We start from the raw sequence: 22,452 nt of genomic DNA, 5'->3' as shown, positions 1-22,452 counted from the left end.
TAAATACCCTATTTAACACTGAAACCATGGAACAAATAGTTGCTGAATATTATACTCATCTTCAGTTTACCATCCAAACATTAAAGTATGTTTTACTTTTGATAGGAGTAAATTACAATAGTATGAAATACATTCATTTGTGACAATGTGACTCTTCAATTAAGTCTAAGAAAGGTTGTTGTTTCATCACGTCTATATGATACACCCACCTGCTACAGTATGAAGTAGAGTTCAGAAACAACCACTATCACAGACTTCCTTTTGAATGCATACGGTCTAGCTCCTATCTAGGTTAATGCTTTAAGTATATTAAATATAGAAACCATGGAAGAATCGGGGCTTTTGTTTACAGTATAAACAAACTACTAGAAACTAGGATACAGTCATTTTTTTCATTGAATATTTAAAACATATAATATAGTTGCAGTGAAGCCGTTCAACAACTACATCACATTAGTCATCTAACATCTGACTCATCTAACAGACTCCCATCCAGAGCGACACACAGAAGCAACCAGGGTCAACTCCCTGCTCAAGGGCACGTCGACAGATCTCCAACAAGGACTAAAAACGGGGACCCGAACCAGCGATCCATCAGCCACCAGCCCTACAATACCCCCACCCCCCCTCCCCACAGTTCCCCATTTCCCCTGATTAGTATGTTATATATGTGTCCTCTGTTCCCTCTGTCTTTGTCGGTTATTGTTCCCACGTATGTTAGTGGTGTGAGTATTAATGCGCTGTTGTAGCTTTTATCCAGGGTAGCCTAGTGGTTAGAGCGTTGGACTAGTAACCGTAAAGGTTGCAAGTTCGAATCCCCAAGCTGACAAGGTACAAATCTGTCGTTCTGCCCTTGAACAGGCACCCACTGTTCCTAGGCCGTCATTGAAAATAAGAATTTGTTCATAACTGACTTGCCTAGTAAAATAAAAAATAAATAAAAATATATATTGTGTATTACGGGTATCGTCCCATGTCGTTCAACAACGTTTACCCTCACTCTTTTGTTTGGGTGTATTAAAAATCCCTATTGTGTATTCATGCACCTGTCTCCAAAATCCTTTATACCAGCGTGACAGATGTTCTCTTTTTCGTCTCATCCTCACCCACTGAATTACAATTACTGTAAGGAATTCTTTCCAAATAATAAAAAAATGGAAAATTAACAAATGTACAGAAAGATCAGTGTGAAGACCAAATTATAGAGGAATACCTTTTTGAGGCTATTAAAACTTCTTCAGGATCGGTGGGTCCACTGCGGGATGTTGAGCTAGCTTAGGCTAATGCGATTATCATGAGGTTGTAAGTAACAAGAACATTTCCCAGGACATAGACATATCTGATATTGTCAGAAAGCTTAAAATCGTGTTACTCTAACTGCACTGTCCAATTTATAGTAGCTATTACAGTGAAAGAAAACCATGCTATTGTTTGAGGAGAGTGTATAGTTTTGAACATGAAAATGTATCAATAAACAAATTGGTCAGTCGGTTCACTGGATCAGTCTAAAACTTTGCACACATACTGCCACCATCTAGTGGCCAAAATATATATTGCACTTTGGCTGGAATAATACACTATGGCCTTTCTCTTGCATTTCAAAGGTGATGGTACCAAAAAAATATTTTAAAAACTAACGTTTATTTCTTTGTATTATATTTGACCAGATCTAATGTCTTATATTCTCATAAATATAAGACATGGTACCAAGAATATGCATATCCTTGCTTCAGTGCCTGAGCTACAGGCAGTTAGATTTGGGTATGTCATTTTAGACGAAAATTTAAAAAAAGGGGTGGATCCTTAAATCCTTTCAGTCTGGAAAAACCGCAGGGCTTGATGGCATACCGGTAGAGGCATATCAATCCTTTTTTGATATACTCAAAGCTCCATTGTTAGCTTGTTTTAACTACTCCTATAGAAATAGTAGTCTGTCAGGTACTAAGCGGAAAGGTCTGACTTCACTATTATTAAAACAAGATGGCAATAATAAAGGTCCAGTCTATCTTAACAACGGGAGGCCTCTTACACTTCAATGTTGTGATGCAAAAATACTAGAGAAATGCATAGCACTCAGAAATAAAAAGGATTTACCAGGTATTTTTCATCCTGATCAGACAGGTTTTTTTTACATGGCCGAACATCATAAAGCATCTAAGAAGCCAGGCCTGGTACTTATAGCACATTTTGAAAAGGCCTTTGATAAATTAAGACTGGATTTTAACAATTTTGGTCATTCTCTTATATAATGAGTAAAAGTAATGTATAGCAACCCCAGGTGTATAATAGTAAATCACGGCTATTTCTCAGAGAGTTTTGAATTGTCAAGAGGAGTTAAACAAGGGTGCCCGCTGTCACCATATCTATTTGTTTTGGCCATCGAAATGCTAGCTATTAAACTCAGATCAAATAACAACATTAAAGGATTAGAAATCCAAGGATTTGTTATGCGGAGTGGAACAGGGGAACCCAAGAGCAGACTCAGACGAGGAGACTGGGATGAAGTAACCAAGTATTTATTGAAACACAGGGGAGAGATGGAGTGCAGGTCAGGGGAAGCATGGGCGGATGGCTGGAAACCAGGTGAGGAAGCTGAGGCTGGAACAAGAGGGGTTGAGAGGGGAATCCAGGACAGAGTAGCAGGATGATGAGATGTGGGACTGGAGACAGGGACCAGCGTCAGAGCAGGCAGAATGAGCAGAGATTACGATCTGGCAGCATGGAAGTGGCAGGGCTGAGTATTAGTCAAGGTCTTGATTATGGAACAGGTTGCAGCTGGTGGGGTCTTTAATTACCCTGTAGTTTACCTATATAATGGGCTGAAGGTGAAGTAGACATACTTGGTATTCATATCACAAAATATATACATGAGTTCTCCACAATGAAACTTGTAAAAATAGACAAGATCCCGCAACAATGGAGAGGTAAACACCTGTCTACTTATGGAATAATTGACCTAATTAACTCAATAGTCATATCTCAGTTTACTCACTTACTTATGGCACTGCCTACTCCTGATTATTCGTTTTTCAAATCATATGAGCAAAAAATATTTAGCTTTATCTAGGACGCTAAACCTGAGAAGATAAAACGTGCCTATCTATTTAATGAATATGAATTGGGTGAGTTGAGATGATCAAATATAAAAGCACTAAAACACTCTATAAAAGCATCACTTATTGAAAAGTTTTCCTTGAACCCTAAATGATTCTCAAGTAGATTACTAAGAAAAGCTCATCCACTGTTTAAAAATGGCCTTTTTGCCTTTGTGCAGATTGTCATGTCTCATGTTTTATTAATTGAAAATGAATGATTAATTAAACAAGTATTGCAGAGCTGGTTACAATTTCAATTTCACCCCCCTGAAAAGATAGAACAAATATTAAAACCAATATTATGGCTGAAGTCAAATATGTTGGTTAATAAAATACCCGTATTTATGGGAAAGATGTTTGAAAAGGCTATTTTGTTTTTAAATTATATTGTAAATTATGTTATGTCTTTCATGGAGTTATCAGAATTGTACGGGAAGGTCTGCTCAATCCAAGATTATAAGCAATTGACTATAGCGACACCTAAAAAGTTGAGGAGGCAGGTTGCAGCAGGAGGAGGTAGGGAACTGGTCTATCTGCCCAATATAAAGAATCAAAACTGGCGGAGGAATAAAAATAGCATAAATAGGAAAGTTACCAGTTTCATTTGAGGACCAGGATGTTGACAGCTGTGCCATACAGATTGCAAAATAGTTGGGAAGAGATGTTTGATGTACCAATTCCCTGGTACATGGTACACATGGCTAACCATGTGTATGTAACAAATACCATTTGATTTGATTTGGTATAGGGTGTGTGAGTTGATAAAAAAACGACGCAAGATTCAAGACATTGTGCTTTTCAGCTAAAATTATTATATAGAATTCTTGCCACCAACAAAATGTTGAATATTTGGGGCATACAATCATCGAAGCTCTGCAGATTTTGTTGTGAGGACAAAGAATCAAAATACCATTATTTTGGTATTGCCCTCAGGTAGCCTGTTTCTGGTCTCAGATTCAGGAATGGCTGAAAATGCACAACATTGATCTACAATTGACCCTAGAAATAGTACTGTTGGGAGATCTGGAGAGATATACTAATACTCTTAGTTAAAGTACTTATCTTCATCTCGCAATCTATGGATTCTATTTGATTAGATAGATTGATATTGTATGTTAAACATCACAGCATAACTGAAAGATATATGGTGAGTAGAAATCTGAAGAGGGTGGCCAGCAGAGATAGATGGGATGCTCTGAGGGAAGCTGAGGGTTGGGATGTGGAACTGGAGACAAGTGTGAGTGGAGTTGTTGGGCGGGGATAGAATGACGGGTCAAAGTAAAACAATTAAAACATAACAAAAAGTAAGTTTGAATGACACTGATGGGCAATGGTGTTACAGCTAATGTCAGTTTGCCTGAGAGGCTGATGCAGTGCAGGTGTTTGTACACATGCATATACAGTGGCAAGAAACAGTATCTGTTCATTTTGTTGCTTGTTGGTGCATGAGGGGGGGAGGCACAGTAGCCTAGTGGTTAGAGTGTTGTGTTGGATCCAATCCCCGAGCTGACGAGGTAAAAAATATGTTGTTTTGCCCCTAAACAAGGCAGTTAACTCACTGTTCCTCGGTAGGCCATCATTGTAAATAAGAATATGTTCTTAACTGACTTGCCTAGTTAAATAAAGGTTAACAGTAACTTAACAATGATATTATAGCCTCAATGTGTATGTATGTGTGTGTGTATGTGTGTGTGTGTGTATGTTACCTGGGTAGTATCGGGCCAATCCAGTAGCACTACCAAACACCTGCCAGAGCAGAGTAGGGTCATCCTCTCTGTTCTTCTTAAACACACCCTCCAGTGCCTCCGTCCAGTTCAACTCGTTCAGCACGATGGTGGCTACACACACACACACACACACACACACACACACACACACACACACACACACACACACACACACACACACACACACACACACACACACATACATACAAAACAGGTTGATGTTGGATTAAGACTACTATTCACAATGCCACCAACAATAATGTGAAAAGTGTAATGTAGAAACATGACATGTTTTAGTCTTATCCAGAGTGACTGAAGATAGCTAGCTGGGAAAACCACACATCACAGTCATAGTAGGTACATTCATCTGAAGATAGCTAGCTGGGAAAACCACACATCACAGTCATAGTAGGTACATTCATCTGAAGATAGCTAGCTGGGAAAACCACACATCACAGTCATAGTAGGTACATTCATCTGAAGATAGCTAGCTGGGAAAACCACACATCACAGTCATAGTAAGTACATTCATCTGAAGATAGCTAGCTGGGAAAACCACACATCACAGTCATAGTAAGTACATTCATCTGAAGATAGCTAGCTGGGAAAACCACACATCACAGTCATAGTAGGTACATTCATCTGAAGATAGCTAGCTGGGAAAACCACACATCACAGTCATAGTAAGTACATTCATCTGAAGATAGCTAGCTGGGAAAACCACACATCACAGTCATAGTAAGTACATTCATCTGAAGATAGCTAGCTGGGAAAACCACACATCACAGTCATAGTAAGTACATTCATCTGAAGATAGCTAGCTGGGAAAACCACATATCACAGTCATAGTAAGTACATTCATCTGAAGATAGCTAGCTGGGAAAACCACATATCACAGTCATAGTAAGTACATTCATCTGAAGATAGCTAGCTGGGAAAACCACACATCACAGTCATAGTAAGTACATTCATCTGAAGATAGCTAGCTGGGAAAACCACACATCACAGTCATAGTAAGTACATTCATCTGAAGATAGCTAGCTGGGAAAACCACATATCACAGTCATAGTAAGTACATTCATCTGAAGATAGCTAGCTGGGAAAACCACATATCACCGCCCACAGATTAGCAGCACTGTAGTGCTATTACACTATTACACTCAACTGAACGACTTGATTAGTTTAGTGTTAGCTAAATAGCTGTCTTTGTATCCAAGATAATTGTGTAGTTTAGAGTGTGTAGTCTTGGAGTGATTATCTTAATTTACCGAGGTTAGCTAGCCAGCTATTTGTCGTCCTTAACGTAGGAGACTCTGCTAGCTAGCCAACAGCTAACAGCTAACAGCTAGCCAACGTCTACTGAATAGAACTCAACAACCCGGTCGCATTCACAGGTAGTATCACATTTTCATTTAATTTCATTACAGTACAACGGTTTGATTTGTTTGATCGTAGCTAGCTACATAGCTAGCTACATAGCCGTCTTTGTATCAAAGATAATTGTGTAGTCTAGAGCGATTTTCTAGGTTAGCTAGCCAGCTATTGTCGTTCTTTAACGCAACGTAACGTAAACAACACTGCTAGCTAGCCAGCTAGCCCCGAATAGCAGCACTGCAGAAACTATTACACTCAACGGAACGACTTGATTAGTGTAGTGTCAACAACGCAGCTACTGCCAGCTAGCCTACTTCAGCAGTACTGTATCATTTTAATCATTTTAGTCAATAAGATTCTTGCTACGTAAGCTTAACTTTCTGAACATTCGAGACGTGTAGTCCACTTGTCATTCCAATCTCCTTTGCATTAGCGTAGCCTCTTCTGTAGCCTGTCAACTATGTGTCTGTCTATCCCTGTTCTCTCCTCTCTGCACAGACCATACAAACGCTCCACACAGCGTGGCCGCGGCCACCTAATCTGGTGGTCCCAGCGCGCACGACCCACGTGGAGTTCAGGTCTCCGGTAGCCTCTGGAACTGCCGATCTGCGGCCAACAAGGCAGAGTTCATCTCAGCCTATGCCTCCCTCCAGTCCCTCGACTTCTTGGCACTGACGGAAACATGGATCACCACAGACAACACTGCTACTCCTACTGCTCTCTCTTCGTCCGCCCACGTGTTCTCGCACACCCCGAGAGCTTCTGGTCAGCGGGGTGGTGGCACCGGGATCCTCATCTCTCCCAAGTGGTCATTCTCTCTTTCTCCCCTCACCCATCTGTCTATCGCCTCCATTGAATTCCATGCTGTCACAGTTACCAGCCCTTTCAAGCTTAACATCCTTATCATTTATCGCCCTCCAGGTTCCCTCGGAGAGTTCATCAATGAGCTTGATACCTTGATAAGCTCCTTTCCTGAGGACGGCTCACCTCTCACAGTGCTGGGCGACTTTAACCTCCCCACGTCTACCTTTGACTCATTCCTCTCTGCCTCCTTCTTTCCACTCCTCTCCTCTTTTGACCTCACCCTCTCACCTTCCCCCCTACTCACAAGGCAGGCAATACGCTCGACCTCATCTTTACTAGATGCTGTTCTTCCACTAACCTCATTGCAACTCCCCTCCAAGTCTCCGACCACTACCTTGTATCCTTTTCCCTCTCGCTCTCATCTAACACCTCCCACACTGCCCCTACTCGGATGGTATCGCGCCGTCCCAACCTTCGCTCTCTCTCCCCCGCTACTCTCTCCTCTTCCATCCTATCATCTCTTCCCTCTGCTCATACCTTCTCCAACCTATCTCCTGATTCTGCCTCCTCAACCCTCCTCTCCTCCCTTTCTGCATCCTTTGACTCTCTATGTCCCCTATCCTCCAGGCCGGTGCGGTCCTCCCCTCCCGCCCCGTGGCTCGACGACTCATTGCGAGCTCACAGAACAGGGCTCCGGGCAGCTGAGCGGAAATGGAGGAGAACTCGCCTCCCTGCGGACCTGGCATCCTTTCACTCCCTCCTCTCTACATTTTCCTCCTCTGTCTCTGCTGCTAAAGCCATTTTCTACCACTCTAAATTCCAAGCATCTGCCTCTAACCCTAGGAAGCTCTTTGCCACCTTCTCCTCACTCCTGAATCCTCCTCCCCCTCCCCCCTCCTCCCTCTCTGCAGATGACTTCGTCAACCATTTTGAAAAGAAGGTCGACGACATCCGATCCTCGTTTGCTAAGTCAAACGGCACCGCTGGTTCTGCTCACACTGCCCTACCCTGTGCTCTGACCTCTTTCTCCCCTCTCTCTCCAGATGAAATCTCGCGTCTTGTGACGGCCGGCCGCCCAACAACCTGCCCGCTTGACCCTATCCCCTCCTCTCTTCTCCAGACCATTTCCGGAGACCTTCTCCCTTACCTCACCTCGCTCATCAACTCATCCCTGACCGCTGGCTACGTCCCTTCTGTCCTCAAGAGAGCGAGAGTTGCACCCCTTCTGAAAAAACCTACACTCAATCCCTCCGATGTCAACAACTACAGACCAGTATCCCTTCTTTCTTTTCTCTCCAAAACTCTTGAACGTGCCGTCCTTGGCCAGCTCTCCCGCTATCTCTCTCTGAATGACCTTCTTGATCCAAATCAGTCAGGTTTCAAGACTAGTCATTCAACTGAGACTGCTCTTCTCTGTATCACGGAGGCGCTCCGCACCGCTAAAGCTAACTCTCTCTCCTCTGCTCTCATCCTTCTAGACCTATCGGCTGCCTTCGATACTGTGAACCATCAGATCCTCCTCTCCACCCTCTCCGAGTTGGGCATCTCCGGCGCGGCCCACGCTTGGATTGCGTCCTACCTGACAGGTCGCTCCTACCAGGTGGCGTGGCGAGAATCTGTCTCCTCACCATGCGCTCTCACCACTGGTGTCCCCAGGGCTCTGTTCTAGGCCCTCTCCTATTCTCGGTATACACCAAGTCACTTGGCTCTGTCATAACCTCACATGGTCTCTCCTATCATTGCTATGCAGACGACACACAATTAATCTTCTCCTTTCCCCCTTCTGATGACCAGGTGGCGAATCGCATCTCTGCATGTCTGGCAGACATATCAGTGTGGATGACGGATCACCACCTCAAGCTGAACCTCGGCAAGACGGAGCTGCTCTTCCTCCCGGGGAAGGACTGCCCGTTCCATGATCTCGCCATCACGGTTGACAACTCCATTGTGTCCTCCTCCCAGAGCGCTAAGAACCTTGGCGTGATCCTGGACAACACCCTGTCGTTCTCAACTAACATCAAGGCGGTGGCCCGTTCCTGTAGGTTCATGCTCTACAACATCCGCAGAGTACGACCCTGCCTCACACAGGAAGCGGCGCAGGTCCTAATCCAGGCACTTGTCATCTCCCGTCTGGACTACTGCAACTCGCTGTTGGCTGGGCTCCCTGCCTGTGCCATTAAACCCCTACAACTCATCCAGAACGCCGCAGCCCGTCTGGTGTTCAACCTTCCCAAGTTCTCTCACGTCACCCCGCTCCTCCGCTCTCTCCACTGGCTTCCAGTTGAAGCTCGCATCTGCTACAAGACCATGGTGCTTGCCTACGGAGCTGTGAGGGGAACGGCACCTCAGTACCTCCAGGCTCTGATCAGGCCCTACACCCAAACAAGGGCACTGCGTTCATCCACCTCTGGCCTGCTCGCCTCCCTACCACTGAGAAAGTACAGTTCCCGCTCAGCCCAGTCAAAACTGTTCGCTGCTCTGGCCCCCCAATGGTGGAACAAACTCCCTCACGACGCCAGGACAGCGGAGTCAATCACCACCTTCCGGAGACACCTGAAACCCCACCTCTTTAAGGAATACCTAGGATAGGATAAGTAATCCTTCTCCCCCCCCTTTAAGATTTAGATGCACTATTGTAAAGTGACTATTCTACTGGATGTCATAAGGTGAATGCACCAATTTGTAAGTCGCTCTGGATAAGAGCGTCTGCTAAATGACTTAAATGTAATGTAAATGTAAATGTCATAGTAGGTACATTCATCTGAAGATAGCTAGCTGGGAAAACCACATATCACAGTCATAGTAAGTACATTCATCTGAAGATAGCTAGCTGGGAAAACCACATATCACAGTCATAGTAAGTACATTTCCCTCAATAAAGTAGCTATCAGCAAAGTCAGAGTTAGTAAGGGGGGAAAAAGGAAGAGGAAGTGGTGTGAGGGGTGATGTGGGATTATTTAAGACACTCGGGTTTCAGATGTTTTTGGTAGATGGGCAGGGACTCTGCTGTCCTAGCTTCAGGGGGAAGCTGGTTCCACCATTGGGTGTGAGGACAGAGAAGATCTTGGACTGGGCTGAGCGGGAGCTGCCCTCCCGTAGGGGTGGGAGGGCAAAGAGAACAGATGTGGCAGAACACAGTTGAACCTAGTCTGAGCTGTGATATTTAACAAAGCACATTCAAGAAGAGAGATGAAAGATCTGAAAACAGGAGGGGTGTGTGTCATTTATGCATGTGCAGAGCACCGAACTGTGTCAACGATTCACAGATACACCAAAATGTACACACTATTTCTTACACAAGGATTAGACACACACACAGGCACACATCTCTCTCTTCTCCATCCATCTTTCTTTCACACAAATTTAATGCCAACTCCTTGTCATGTCAGACATGACATTGGCATTACAACGAACGAACATAGGAGTTGGCTAACGCAAAAACATATCTTGACAAAACAGTTCCAGATGACAATGCCTCTACAGAGAGATAAAGCTGCAGACTGTTTCCTCAGACAGGAGATTCATTAACATGCAGACACATGCCCACTCTCCATCCCTCTTCCATCTCTCTCCCACTGGAGACAGGGGCAAATACACCCCCCAAAGCAATAACTGACCGTGTCCAAGGGCTAGCATTTAGACCTGACTAACTAATTCAACCATTCTTCACTTTATCCCAGGAGACACAAAGGAACGCCAGCGTGGACGTGTTTAACAATACTTGGTCTATACAAGGTCAAATGCTGTTTCTAGGGGGTTAGGGTGAAGGTTAGAATTATGGTTAAGGTTAGGGTTAAGTAAAATAGGATTTTGAATGGGACTGAATTGTGTGTCCCCACAAGGTTAGTTATACAAGACTGTGTGTGTGTATAAATAAAGCAAAATGAGAAGATATCCAAACACCACCAGGGAAGAGGCTAACCAGAGAACAACATATCAGTCACTATGTCATTATAATTATAATTATTAGGGAAGTGCATGAGTAATCGAGTACTTGAGTACTCTAATTAATGTCTCAAAAAGTTATAATAAGAGTACTCGAAACAGTCGAAAAAATGTCAAAAGCCCATCCCTAATAGTCATTCACATTCTAGGCAACTGGTTTCTAAACTTCACCCCAATTACATCCCTTCTTTCTCTTAATCTCTCTCACCCTCCTTCTCTCTGTCCTTCCTCGCTCTCCTGTAGCCCGAGGATCCACTTATCACCTGTTTGATGGATAGCCTTCTCTCTCTCTTGTGTGTGTGTAACACAGTTTGAGGTTCTGATTCAAACTGAGGAGGATATGAGAGGTAGGTGGACTGACACAGGTGTGTGTGTCTGTGGAGAAGAGTGATGGATGTGTCTTTTCTTGTGTGTGTGTGTGTGTGTGTGTGTGTGTGTGTGTGTGTGTGTGTGTGTGTGTGTGTGTGTGTGTGTGTGTGTGTGTGTGTGTGTGTGTGTGTGTGTGTGTGTGTGTGTGTGTGTGTGTGTGTGTGATGGATGCTCTATGTTGTGGGAGGGAACAGGCATTATGAATGTAATGACACAGACACAGACAGCTGAGAGACCAGACCGCTGTCACATCACACTCACTATGATGGATGGACCACACACACACACACACACACACACACACACACACACACACACACACACACACACACACACACACACACACACACACACACACACACACACACACACACACACACACACACACACACACACCTCCATCCATCCATCCATTTCACTCCTTTTCTCTCCTCCCCACCCTCTTACACTCTCTCGTTGAGTGTGTGCACATCTGTGTGAGTGTGAGTGTGAGTGTGAGTGTGAGTGTGAGTGTGAGATAGATGATAGATAGATAGATAGATAGATAGATAGATAGATAGATAGATAGATAGATAGATAGATAGATAGATAGATAGATAGATAGATAGATGTATTGGGTGTGTGAGTGAGTGTGAGTGAGTGAATGTGAGTGTGATAGATAGATATGTATCCTGTATTGGGTGTGTGTGCTAGATATGTATCCTGTATTGGGTGTGTGTGTGTGATAGATATGTATCATGTATTGGGGTGTGTGTGTGATATATATGTATCATGTATTGGGGTGTGTGTGTGATATATATGTATCATGTATTGGGTGTGTGTGTGTGATATATATGTATCATGTATTGGGTGTGTGTGATATATATGTATCATGTATTGGGTGTGTGTGTGATATATATGTATCATGTATTGGGTGTGTGTGATAGATATGTATGATGTATTGGGGTGTGTGTGTGATATATATGTATCATGTATTGGGTGTGTGTGTGTGATAGATATGTATCATGTATTGGGTGTGTGTGATAGATATGTATCATGTATTGGGTGTGTGTGTGTGTGTGTGTGATATACATGTATCATGTATTGGGTGTGTGTGTGTGTGATATATATATATCATGTATTGGGTGTGTGTGTGATATATATGTATCATGTATTGGGTGTGTGTGTGTGTGTGATATACATGTATCATGTATTGGGTGTGTGTGATATATATGTATCATGTATTGGGTGTGTGTGATATATATGTATCATGTATTGGGTGTGTGTGTGATATATATGTATCATGTATTGGGGTGTGTGTGTGATATATATGTATCATGTATTGGGTGTGTGTGATAGATATGTATCATGTATTGGGTGTGTGTGATATATATGTATCATGTATTGGGTGTGTGTGATAGATATGTATCATGTATTGGGTGTGTGTGATAGATATGTATCATGTATTGGGTGTGTGTGATATATATGTATCATGTATTGGGTGTGTGTGTGATAGATATGTATCATGTATTGGGTGTGTGTGATATATATGTATCATGTATTGGGTGTGTGTGTGATAGATATGTATCATGTATTGGGTGTGTGTGATATATATGTATCATGTATTGGTTGTGTGTGTGATAGATATGTATCATGTATTGGGTGTGTGTGATAGATATGTATCATGTATTGGGTGTGTGTGTGATAGATATGTATCATGTATTGGGTGTGTGTGATATATATGTATCATGTATTGGGTGTGTGTGTGATATATATGTATCATGTATTGGGTGTGTGTGATAGATATGTATCATGTATTGGGTGTGTGTGATAGATATGTATCATGTATTGGGTGTGTGTGTGTGATAGATATGTATCATGTATTGGGTGTGTGTGATATATATGTATCATGTATTGGGTGTGTGCGATAGATATGTATCATGTATTGGGTGTGTGTGATATATATGTATCATGTATTGGGGTGTGTGTGTGATATATATGTATCATGTATTGGGTGTGTGTGATATATATGTATCATGTATTGGGTGTGTGTGTGATATATATGTATCATGTATTGGGTGTGTGTGATATATATGTATCATGTATTGGGTGTGTGTGATATATATGTATCATGTATTGGGTGTGTGTGTGATATATATGTATCATGTATTGGTTGTGTGTGTGATAGATATGTATCATGTATTGGGTGTGTGTGATAGATATGTATCATGTATTGGGTGTGTGTGTGATAGATATGTATCATGTATTGGGTGTGTGTGTGATAGATATGTATCATGTATTGGGTGTGTGTGATAGATATGTATCATGTATTGGGTGTGATATGTATTATCTGTGTAAAGAAAACACACCTCATTTGTATATACAGCTACCTCTAGAGGGAGAAAGATAATAAAGCTAGAGCTGTGTGTGTGTGTATGTGTGTGTGTGTGTGTGTGTGTGTGTGTGTGTGTGTGTGTGTGTGTGTGTGTGTGTGTGTGTGTGTGTGTGTGTGTGTGTGTGTGTGTGTGTGTGTGTGTGTGTGTGTGTGTGTGTGTGTAGGGGCATCATTATAAAAACATTACAGTCCTATCTTGCATTGTGGGGATGTGATCTGAATGAATGTGGCTACAGTGGCTGTCTCCCTCTGTGTGATATACAACCATAGTCTTTGGCTCTTTAAGTTCATAGTTCAGCCACACCTCAGATTATTCCAATGGTTAGTGCATGCCTAACAAAGCCAATATCAAGTATAACAAGCTCATATCAAGTATTACAACATGTCAAATGTTCAGTTCTGCAGCATATTGGGAATGTTTCTGTAAGTACAGTGTTATTGGTGACAAGATATGATCAAGAGGCTGAGCCTCAAGATATTTCTGTAAGTACAGTGTTATTGGTGACAAGATATGATCAAGAGGCTGAGCCTCAAGATGCTTCTGTAAGTACAGCCTCAAAATGTTTCTGTATTAGATTTCTTGTTTAACATTTTCTAAGGCAGCAATGGGAGCTCTGATTATGGCTACTGCCCATACTGTGAATTCATAGATGCTTGTATGCGCTATCTCCCTCCTTCCCTCTCTCCCTCCTTCCCTCTCTCCCTCTCTCTCTCTCATTTGTGAGGAAGATGGGGTGTGGTTTTCCAGCTCTGTTAGTCATTTCTGTTCTAATATTCCCAACATTCTGTTTCTACGTCTCCCATCAGGGACAATGAATACACACGTTCATCCATCGCTTCCACCAGGAAGGCTGATTTCCTAAACCTGCTGCTCCCTCTTGACTGGAAAATCCAATTTTCCCCCCAGAGCGAGGCCAGCCCTGGCCTATTCCTGGAGCCACATGGACTCTGGGTCAAATTGAACAGTTGGAATCTCTCTCACGTATGCATCTGCTCTCTGGTTCTCTCACTTTCTCTCTCTCTCTCTCTCTCTCAGCAGAACAATACTATACAGAAGAGAACACCTTGGGTTTTCCAATGTTTTTGTTGTAGGAAACATTCACATGTAAACGACAGCATACAGATGCAAACAAACATCGACGACATGGGAAACAACATCCACACACCATTTGGTTTCTCTCCATTGCCCATGCACTTCCAACACTTCAAAGCATTTGACCTTTCCAGTTTTTTATTAATTAAATAATCCAGTTTAAGTATACGATGATTGACGAGAAAAGTAGATTCCAACCCATCGGGTATATTACTGCACCATCATATAATATAGCATGTCGTGAAAAATGCAGACAGGCAGATGAAAAGTACATTTACATTGTAATACTTCTGACAGCCAACATTCTAACTCCGCCCATAACTTTTGGACTTTATAGCATTCCCAGAACGCATGGATTATTGGGTTTTCTGATTTCTATGGGGATTTTTAATAGAGATATTGGTCAGGTCGGCTATGTGTACCTACTAAACAACCAATAATATTCCAAGGACATTAAACAAAGCTCTCTCTCTCTTCCTTCCTCGCTCATCTCTTTCTTTGCTTCTCTCCCACTCCAGGTGAGACCCAAACCCATACTATTATCCAGAAGTACACTGACAGATACTGTACTCATTACGCTCCACCATCAGTTTGGTCCACCATCATCAATCACAAGCCTTCCCCAAAGAGAGCAGGAGTAACCATGGGAACCATCCCTGACCCTAGCCAGCAAAGAGTCTGGAAAAGGACAAGATACACACACATGCTAGCACCCTAGCTCACATGGACACGTAATTTCCCACATGCACCCTCTCCCCCTCTCTGTGAGGTCAGTAGTGGGTAACCTTGGTTCCAGACGCTATCCCAGCAGGCTGCTCTTAGTGTGAGGGCTGACGCAACACACTACACGCTAATGACCCAGCGCACGCACATGCATGCAAGTCTAATCACACACATATGAACACACACAGAAAGCAGCAGCAGCACCCATCAATATTAGACATAGCAGTGGGAGCTAATATCAGAAGAGCTTCAAGACAACAGGTAAATACCAGTAAAAATACAACTCTACCAACCAACCTAAAAGAGCCCCACAGTGGAGGTATCATTAATACCCATAAAACCTAGCAGTCCCACAGGGAAAAAGTCACCTTGTCCTAAAGAGATTTACACTGTTATCGAAACATCACACCAGGGTAAGCCTACACAAAACACAGCCCGTATTTTAAGCGTTTATAAAATCCCCTATGGGAAAAATGAATGGTGAAAAAATGATTGTAACCATTTTCTTGTTTGACTGCTAGGTTTTATGGGTTTTATGACTCATACTGTGATACTCTATCACACCAACCAAATAGCAAACTAACTGTACCACATACTGTATCCTACCCCGTATAGAGTATACATACGTCTCTTAAATATTATGGCTGACTGCAGACAACATGGAGAAGACATGATGTCATGTGTGGATGTTGTCTCCATAGGGAGAATATTGTGTCTGAACAATACAGATGATCAATAGAACACTTTCCAAAGACCCATGGTCCTGTATGGCTCAGTTGGTAGAGCATTGTGCTTGCATCGCCATGATGTGGGTTAAATTCCAGGGACCACCCATATGTAAACATGTATGCACCCATGACTGTAAGTTGCTTTGGATAAAAGACACATAAAGAACAAACATAATAATGCTGCTCTGCTGTTATTAAAGGTGTCATTTCTCTAGGGATTCGTATGTGTCGTTCTGCTGTTATTAAAGGTGTCATTTCTCTAGGGATTCGTATGTGTCGTTCTGCTGTTATTAAAGGTGTCATTTCTCTAGGGATTCGTATGTGTCGTTCTGCTGTTATTAAAGGTGTCATTTCTCTAGGGATTCGTATGTGTCGTTCTGCTGTTATTAAAGGTGTCATTTCTCTAGGGATTCGTATGTGTCGTTCTGCTGTTATTAAAGGTTTCATTTCTCTAGGGATTCGTATGTGTCGTTCTGCTGTTATTAAAGGTGTCATTTCTCTAGGGATTCGTATGTGTCGTTCTGCTGTTATTAAAGGTGTCATTTCTCTAGGGATTCGTATGTGTCGTTCTGCTGTTATTAAAGGTGTCATTTCTCTAGGGATTCGTATGTGTCGTTCTGCTGTTATTAAATGTTTCATTTCTCTAGGGATTCGTATGTGTCGTTCTGCTGTTATTAAAGGTGTCATTTCTCTAGGGATTCGTATGTGTCGTTCTGCTGTTATTAAAGGTGTCATTTCTCTAGGGATTCGTATGTGTCGTTCTGCTGTTATTAAAGGTGTCATTTCTCTAGGGATTCGTATGTGTCGTTCTGCTGTTATTAAAGGTGTCATTTCTCTAGGGATTCGTATGTGTCGTTCTGCTGTTATTAAAGGTACCATTTCTCTAGGGATTCGTATGTGTCGTTCAGCTGTTATTAAAGGTGTCATTTCTCTAGGGATTCGTATGTGTCGTTCTGCTGTTATTAAAGGTGTCATTTCTCTAGGGATTCGTATGTGTCGTTCTGCTGTTATTAAAGGTGTCATTTCTCTAGGGATTTGTATGTGTCGTTCTGCTGTTATTAAAGGTGTCATTTCTCTAGGGATTCGTATGTGTCGTTCTGCTGTTATTAAAGGTGTCATTTCTCTAGGGATTCGTATGTGTCGTTCTGCTGTTATTAAAGGTGTCATTTCTCTAGGGATTTGTAGGTGTCGTTCTGCTGTTATTAAAGGTACCATTTCTCTAGGGATTCGTATGTGTCGTTCAGCTGTTATTAAAGGTGTAATTTCTCTAGGGATTCGTATGTGTCGTTCTGCTGTTATTAAAGGTGTCATTTCTCTAGGGATTTGTAGGTGTCGTTCTGCTGTTATTAAAGGTACTATGTCTCTAGGGATTCGTATGTGTCGTTCTGCTGTTATTAAAGGTGTCATTTCTCTAGGGATTCGTATGTGTCGTTCTGCTGTTATTAAAGGTGTCATTTCTCTAGGGATTCGTATGTGTCGTTCTGCTGTTATTAAAGGTGTCATTTCTCTAGGGATTCGTATCTGTCGTTCTGCTGTTATTAAAGGTGTCATTTCTCTAGGGATTCGTATGTGTCGTTCTGCTGTTATTAAAGGTGTAATTTCTCTAGGGATTCGTATGTGTCGTTCTGCTGTTATTAAAGGTGTCATTTCTCTAGGGATTCGTATGTGTCGTTCTGCTGTTATTAAAGGTACCATTTCTCTTGGGATTCGTATGTGTCGTTCTGCTGTTATTAAAGGTACCATTTCTCTAGGGATTCGTATGTGTCGTTCTGCTGTTATTAAAGGTGTCATTTCTCTAGGGATTCGTATGTGTCGTTCTGCTGTTATTAAAGGTGTCATTTCTCTAGGGATTCATATGTGTCGTTCTGCTGTTATTAAAGGTGTCATTTCTCTAGGGATTCGTATGTGTCGTTCTGCTGTTATTAAAGGTGTCATTTCTCTAGGGATTCGTATGTGTCGTTCTGCTGTTATTAAAGGTACCATTTCTCTAGGGATTCGTATGTGTCGTTCTGCTGTTATTAAAGGTGTCATTTCTCTAGGGATTCGTATGTGTCGTTCAGCTGTTATTAAAGGTGTCATTTCTCTAGGGATTCGTATGTGTCATTCTGCTGTTATTAAAGGTGTCATTTCTCTAGGGATTCGTATGTGTCGTTCTGCTGTTATTAAAGGTGTCATTTCTCTAGGGATTCGTATGTGTCGTTCTGCTGTTATTAAAGGTGTCATTTCTCTAGGGATTTGTATGTGTCATTCTGCTGTTATTAAAGGTGTCATTTCTCTAGGGATTCGTATGTGTCGTTCTGCTGTTATTAAAGGTGTCATTTCTCTAGGGATTCGTATGTGTCGTTCTGCTGTTATTAAAGGTGTCATTTCTCTAGGGATTCGTATGTGTCGTTCTGCTGTTATTAAAGGTACCATTTCTCTAGGGATTCGTATGTGTCGTTCTGCTGTTATTAAAGGTACCATTTCTCTAGGGATTTGTATGTGTCGTATCCATGGTTACAATGTGTGTGTGTACGTGTATGTGCACTCACAGCCATCGTAGATGTCAGTAGGGATGTGTACAGCAGTGTGGTTGTGAGAGGTGAGGCGTTTAAACAGCATATCTTCCTTAAAGGCTGGCCTGATCCGGTTCTTCCGACCCTCTGTCTCATTCACCTCCAACTAGAGAAGAAGAGAAAGGGAGCAGGTCAGACAGTGTCAGACAGGGATTTAGCACAGAGTAACACCTATGTCCACTGTTAGACTGTCTGGATCTGGATGTAACAGGGAGCCTAATAGAGTAGATGTACATGTCCATTTCTATCAGGCTACTGTGCTGAACAGCTGTCCATCATTAGACACCTGTCTAGTGGTTCTATACCTCACTGGTTCAGAGGAAGGAATGGTGTGGAGAAGCTGGGTTAAACCGGCCTCAGCTTCAAGGCTGAAACTGCCTGTAACAACCTCTGTGGATTAACATGACACATTTCTTCCACATACAGCCTACTATTAAAGGAGAGAAGACAAAGCTTGATGGATATTTCCAATAGTGTGTTTACCAATTCACATCAATGGGAGAGAGGGAGAGGGACAGAGAGACGAGGGAGAACGAGAGAGGGAGAGAGACAGTGAAGAGGGAGCGAGCGAAGAGAGAGAGAACAAGAGAGAGAGCAGAGAGAGAGAGAGCGAAGAGAGAGAGAGAGCGAAGAGAGAGTGAGTGAGAGAGAGCAGAGAGAGAATGAGAGAGAGAGATAGAGAGTGTAGAGAGAGAAGAGAGAGAGAGAAGAGAGAGAGAGCGAAGAGAGAGAGAGGGCGAAGAGAGAGTGAGTGAGAGAGCAGAGAGAGAATGAGAGAGAGAGATAGAGAGAGAGAGAGCGAAGAGAAAGAGAGGCGAGATAGAGATAGAGCCGAAGAGAGAGAGAGTGAAGAGAGAGAGAGAGCAAACAGAGAGAGAGAGCGAACAGAGAGAGAGAATGGGGGAAGGGGAATAGGAAGAGTCTCATAATACAGTAGCAGCTCATACATCTCAACTGTCAATTAGTAGAAGCACACCAGGGACCTCTTCACCTGAGAGAAAGGAAGAGAAGGGGGATATGAAGACAGGGAGGGAGGTGTGAGGGATGAAGATAGAAATGGATTGAGGAGGTTGGGAAAAGAAGGGGAGCAAAGAGGGTTAACGGGGAAGGGAAAAGAAGGAGAGTGAGAAAGAGAATGAGAAAGAGAGAGAAAGAGAAGGGGGGGCTGTCCTAGACTAAACCACCAGTCTGTATCGGAGTGAGATTGTGGGTTGATTATAGATGCAGGTCTGTGTGAGAATCATGTGTTTGTTCGAGAAGGAAGAAAAATACTCACATTGTCCTTTGCATTGTAGTAAACAATGTCACCATCCTGAAACAAATAATACAAATATCTTAGTGAGCATTTGTGTGTGTGTGTGTGCGTGCGTGCGTGCGTGTGTGTGTGTGTGTGTGTGTGTGTGTGTGTGTGTGTGTGTGTGTGTGTGTGTGTGTGTGTGTGTGTGTGTGTGTGTGTGTGTGTGTGTGTGTGTGTGCGTGTGTGTGTGTGTGTGTGTGTGTGTGTGTGTGTACTGTATGTGTGTACTGTATGTGTGTGTACATACTGTACGTGTGCAAGTGTGTTTGTTGGACAGCGAGAGAGAGAGAGAGAGAGAGAGAGAGAGAGAGAGAGAGAGAGAGAGAGAGAGAGAGAGAGAGAGAGAGAGAGAAAGAGAGAGGGGTACTCGTTAGGTAGAGGCCATCTGTGGACATTTAATGGCCTATAATATGGAATGAATGATAACAGTTCATTTTATAACAACAACAGTGCATGGCCGCCAACTCAAGCATGACAGTGTGTGCGTGTGTGTGTGTGTGTCTTTGTATGTGTGTGTGTCTGTGTTTTTGTATGTGTGTGTGTCTGTGTGTCTGTCTTTGTATGTGTGTGTGTGTGTGTGTCTGTCTTTGTATGTGTGTGTGTGTTTGTGTGTGTCTTTGTATATGTGTGTGTCTGTGTGTCTGTCTTTGTATATGTGTGTGTCTGTGTGTCTGTCTTTGTATGTGTGTGTGTGTGTGTGTCTGTGTGTGCAGTGTTTACCCTATATTGATTTAGCTAACCACGCTACCCTTGCCACCACCACTGAAACAAAATCCTAGGGGAAACACTAGTGTGTTTGTTGAAGCCACATCTTCCCTCCTCTCTAGCCCATAAAGAGAGCAGTGAGAGAACACCATCTACAGTACGGTCATCTGAGGTTGCCATCTCTCAGCCAATGAGTAGTGAGTGTTCCAGTACTAAACAGCTGACACACATCAGCCACATTCTTACTACACAATGGGGATGGGAGGGGTGACTTACAGCTACAGTATATAATGTAAATGCAATGTTGGTTCTAATAAGAATCAGAGTTTTACCGCATACTCATCCTTCCACTGGTGTTCCATCTGGAAATTCTCAGCAAATGTGGCCAGAGTCTAGAAGAGACAAAGATAACACGTAAAAAATGTATATTTTACATATACAGTGAGGGAAAAAAGTATTTGATCCCCTGCTGATTTTGTACGTTTGCCCACTGACAAAGAAATGATCAGTCTATAATTTTTATGGTAGGTTTATCTGAACAGTGAGAGACAGAATAACAACAAATACATCCAGAAAAAACAAATTTAAAAAATGCTATAAATAGATTTGCATTTTAATGAGGGAAATACGTTTTTGACCCCCTCTCAATCAGAAAGATTTCTGTCTCCCAGGTGTCTTTTATACAGGTAATGAGCTGAGATTAGGAGCACACTCTTAAAAGGAGTGCTCCTAATCTCAGTTTGTTACCTGTATAAAAGACACCTGTCAACAGAAGCAATCAATCAATCAGATTCCAAACTCTCCACCATGGCCAAGACCAAAGAGCTCTCCAAGGATGTCAGGGACAAGATTGTAGACCTACACAAGGCTGGAATGGGCTACAAGACCATCGCCAAGCAGCTTGGTGAGAAGGAGACAACAGTTGATGCGATTATTCGCAAATGGATGAAACACAAAAGAACTGTCAATCTCCCTCGGCCTGGGGCTCCATGCAAGATCTCACCTCGTGGAGTTGCAATGATCATGGAAACGTTGAGGAATCAGCCCAGAACTACACGGGAGGATCTTGTCAATGATCTCAAGGCAGCTGGGACCATAGTCACCAAGAAACACCAATTGGTAACACACTACGCCGTGAAGGACTGAAATCCTGCAGCACCCGCAAGGTTCCCCTGCTCAAGAAAGCACATATACATGCCTGTCTGACGTTTGCCAAAGAACGTCTGAATGATTCAGAGGACAACTGGGTGAAAGTGTTGTGGTCAGATGAGACCAAAATTGAGCTCTTTGGTATCAATTCAACTCACCATGTTTGGAGAAGGAGGAATGCTGCCTATGACCCCAAGAACACCATCCCCACCGTCAAACATGGAGGAGGAAACATTGTGTTTTGGAGGTGTTTTTCTGCTAATGGGACAGGACAACTTCACCGCATCAAAGGGACGATGGACGGGGCCATGTACTGTCAAATCTTGGGTGAGAACCTCCTTCCCTCAGCCAGGGCATTGAAAATGGGTCGTGATGGGTATTCCAGCATGACAATGACCCAAAACACACGGCCAAGGGAACAAAGGAGTGGCTCAAGAAGAAGCACATTAAGGTCCTGGAGTGGCCGAGCCAGTCTCCATACCTTAATCGCATAGAACATCTGTGGAGGGAGCTG

The 22,452-nt window shown here is 42.8% G+C and overlaps 1 protein-coding gene across 4 annotated transcripts in view; it reads right to left on the bottom strand.

The window, feature by feature from the left end:
* Positions 1 to 22,452, bottom strand: part of LOC118396257 (voltage-dependent calcium channel subunit alpha-2/delta-1-like) — a 130,944-nt gene that overhangs the window by 64,227 nt on the left and 44,265 nt on the right. For all 4 annotated transcript variants that reach the window (XM_052465842.1, XM_052465843.1, XM_052465844.1 and 1 more), the window contains exons 4-7: positions 21,122 to 21,181; positions 20,064 to 20,099; positions 18,764 to 18,893; positions 4,802 to 4,933 (exon numbers count right to left, since the gene is read on the bottom strand). In XM_052465842.1, coding sequence (XP_052321802.1) covers positions 4,802 to 4,933; positions 18,764 to 18,893; positions 20,064 to 20,099; positions 21,122 to 21,181 — 358 coding nt within the window. The remainder of the gene's footprint in view (positions 1 to 4,801; positions 4,934 to 18,763; positions 18,894 to 20,063; positions 20,100 to 21,121; positions 21,182 to 22,452) is intronic.

The sequence above is a fragment of the Oncorhynchus keta genome, chromosome 17 (genome assembly GCF_023373465.1).
Source record: "Oncorhynchus keta strain PuntledgeMale-10-30-2019 chromosome 17, Oket_V2, whole genome shotgun sequence".
Taxonomy (NCBI): domain Eukaryota; kingdom Metazoa; phylum Chordata; class Actinopteri; order Salmoniformes; family Salmonidae; genus Oncorhynchus; species Oncorhynchus keta.
Note: the sequence above shows the minus strand (reverse complement) of the source record. Positions and strands in the feature narration are given on the sequence as shown.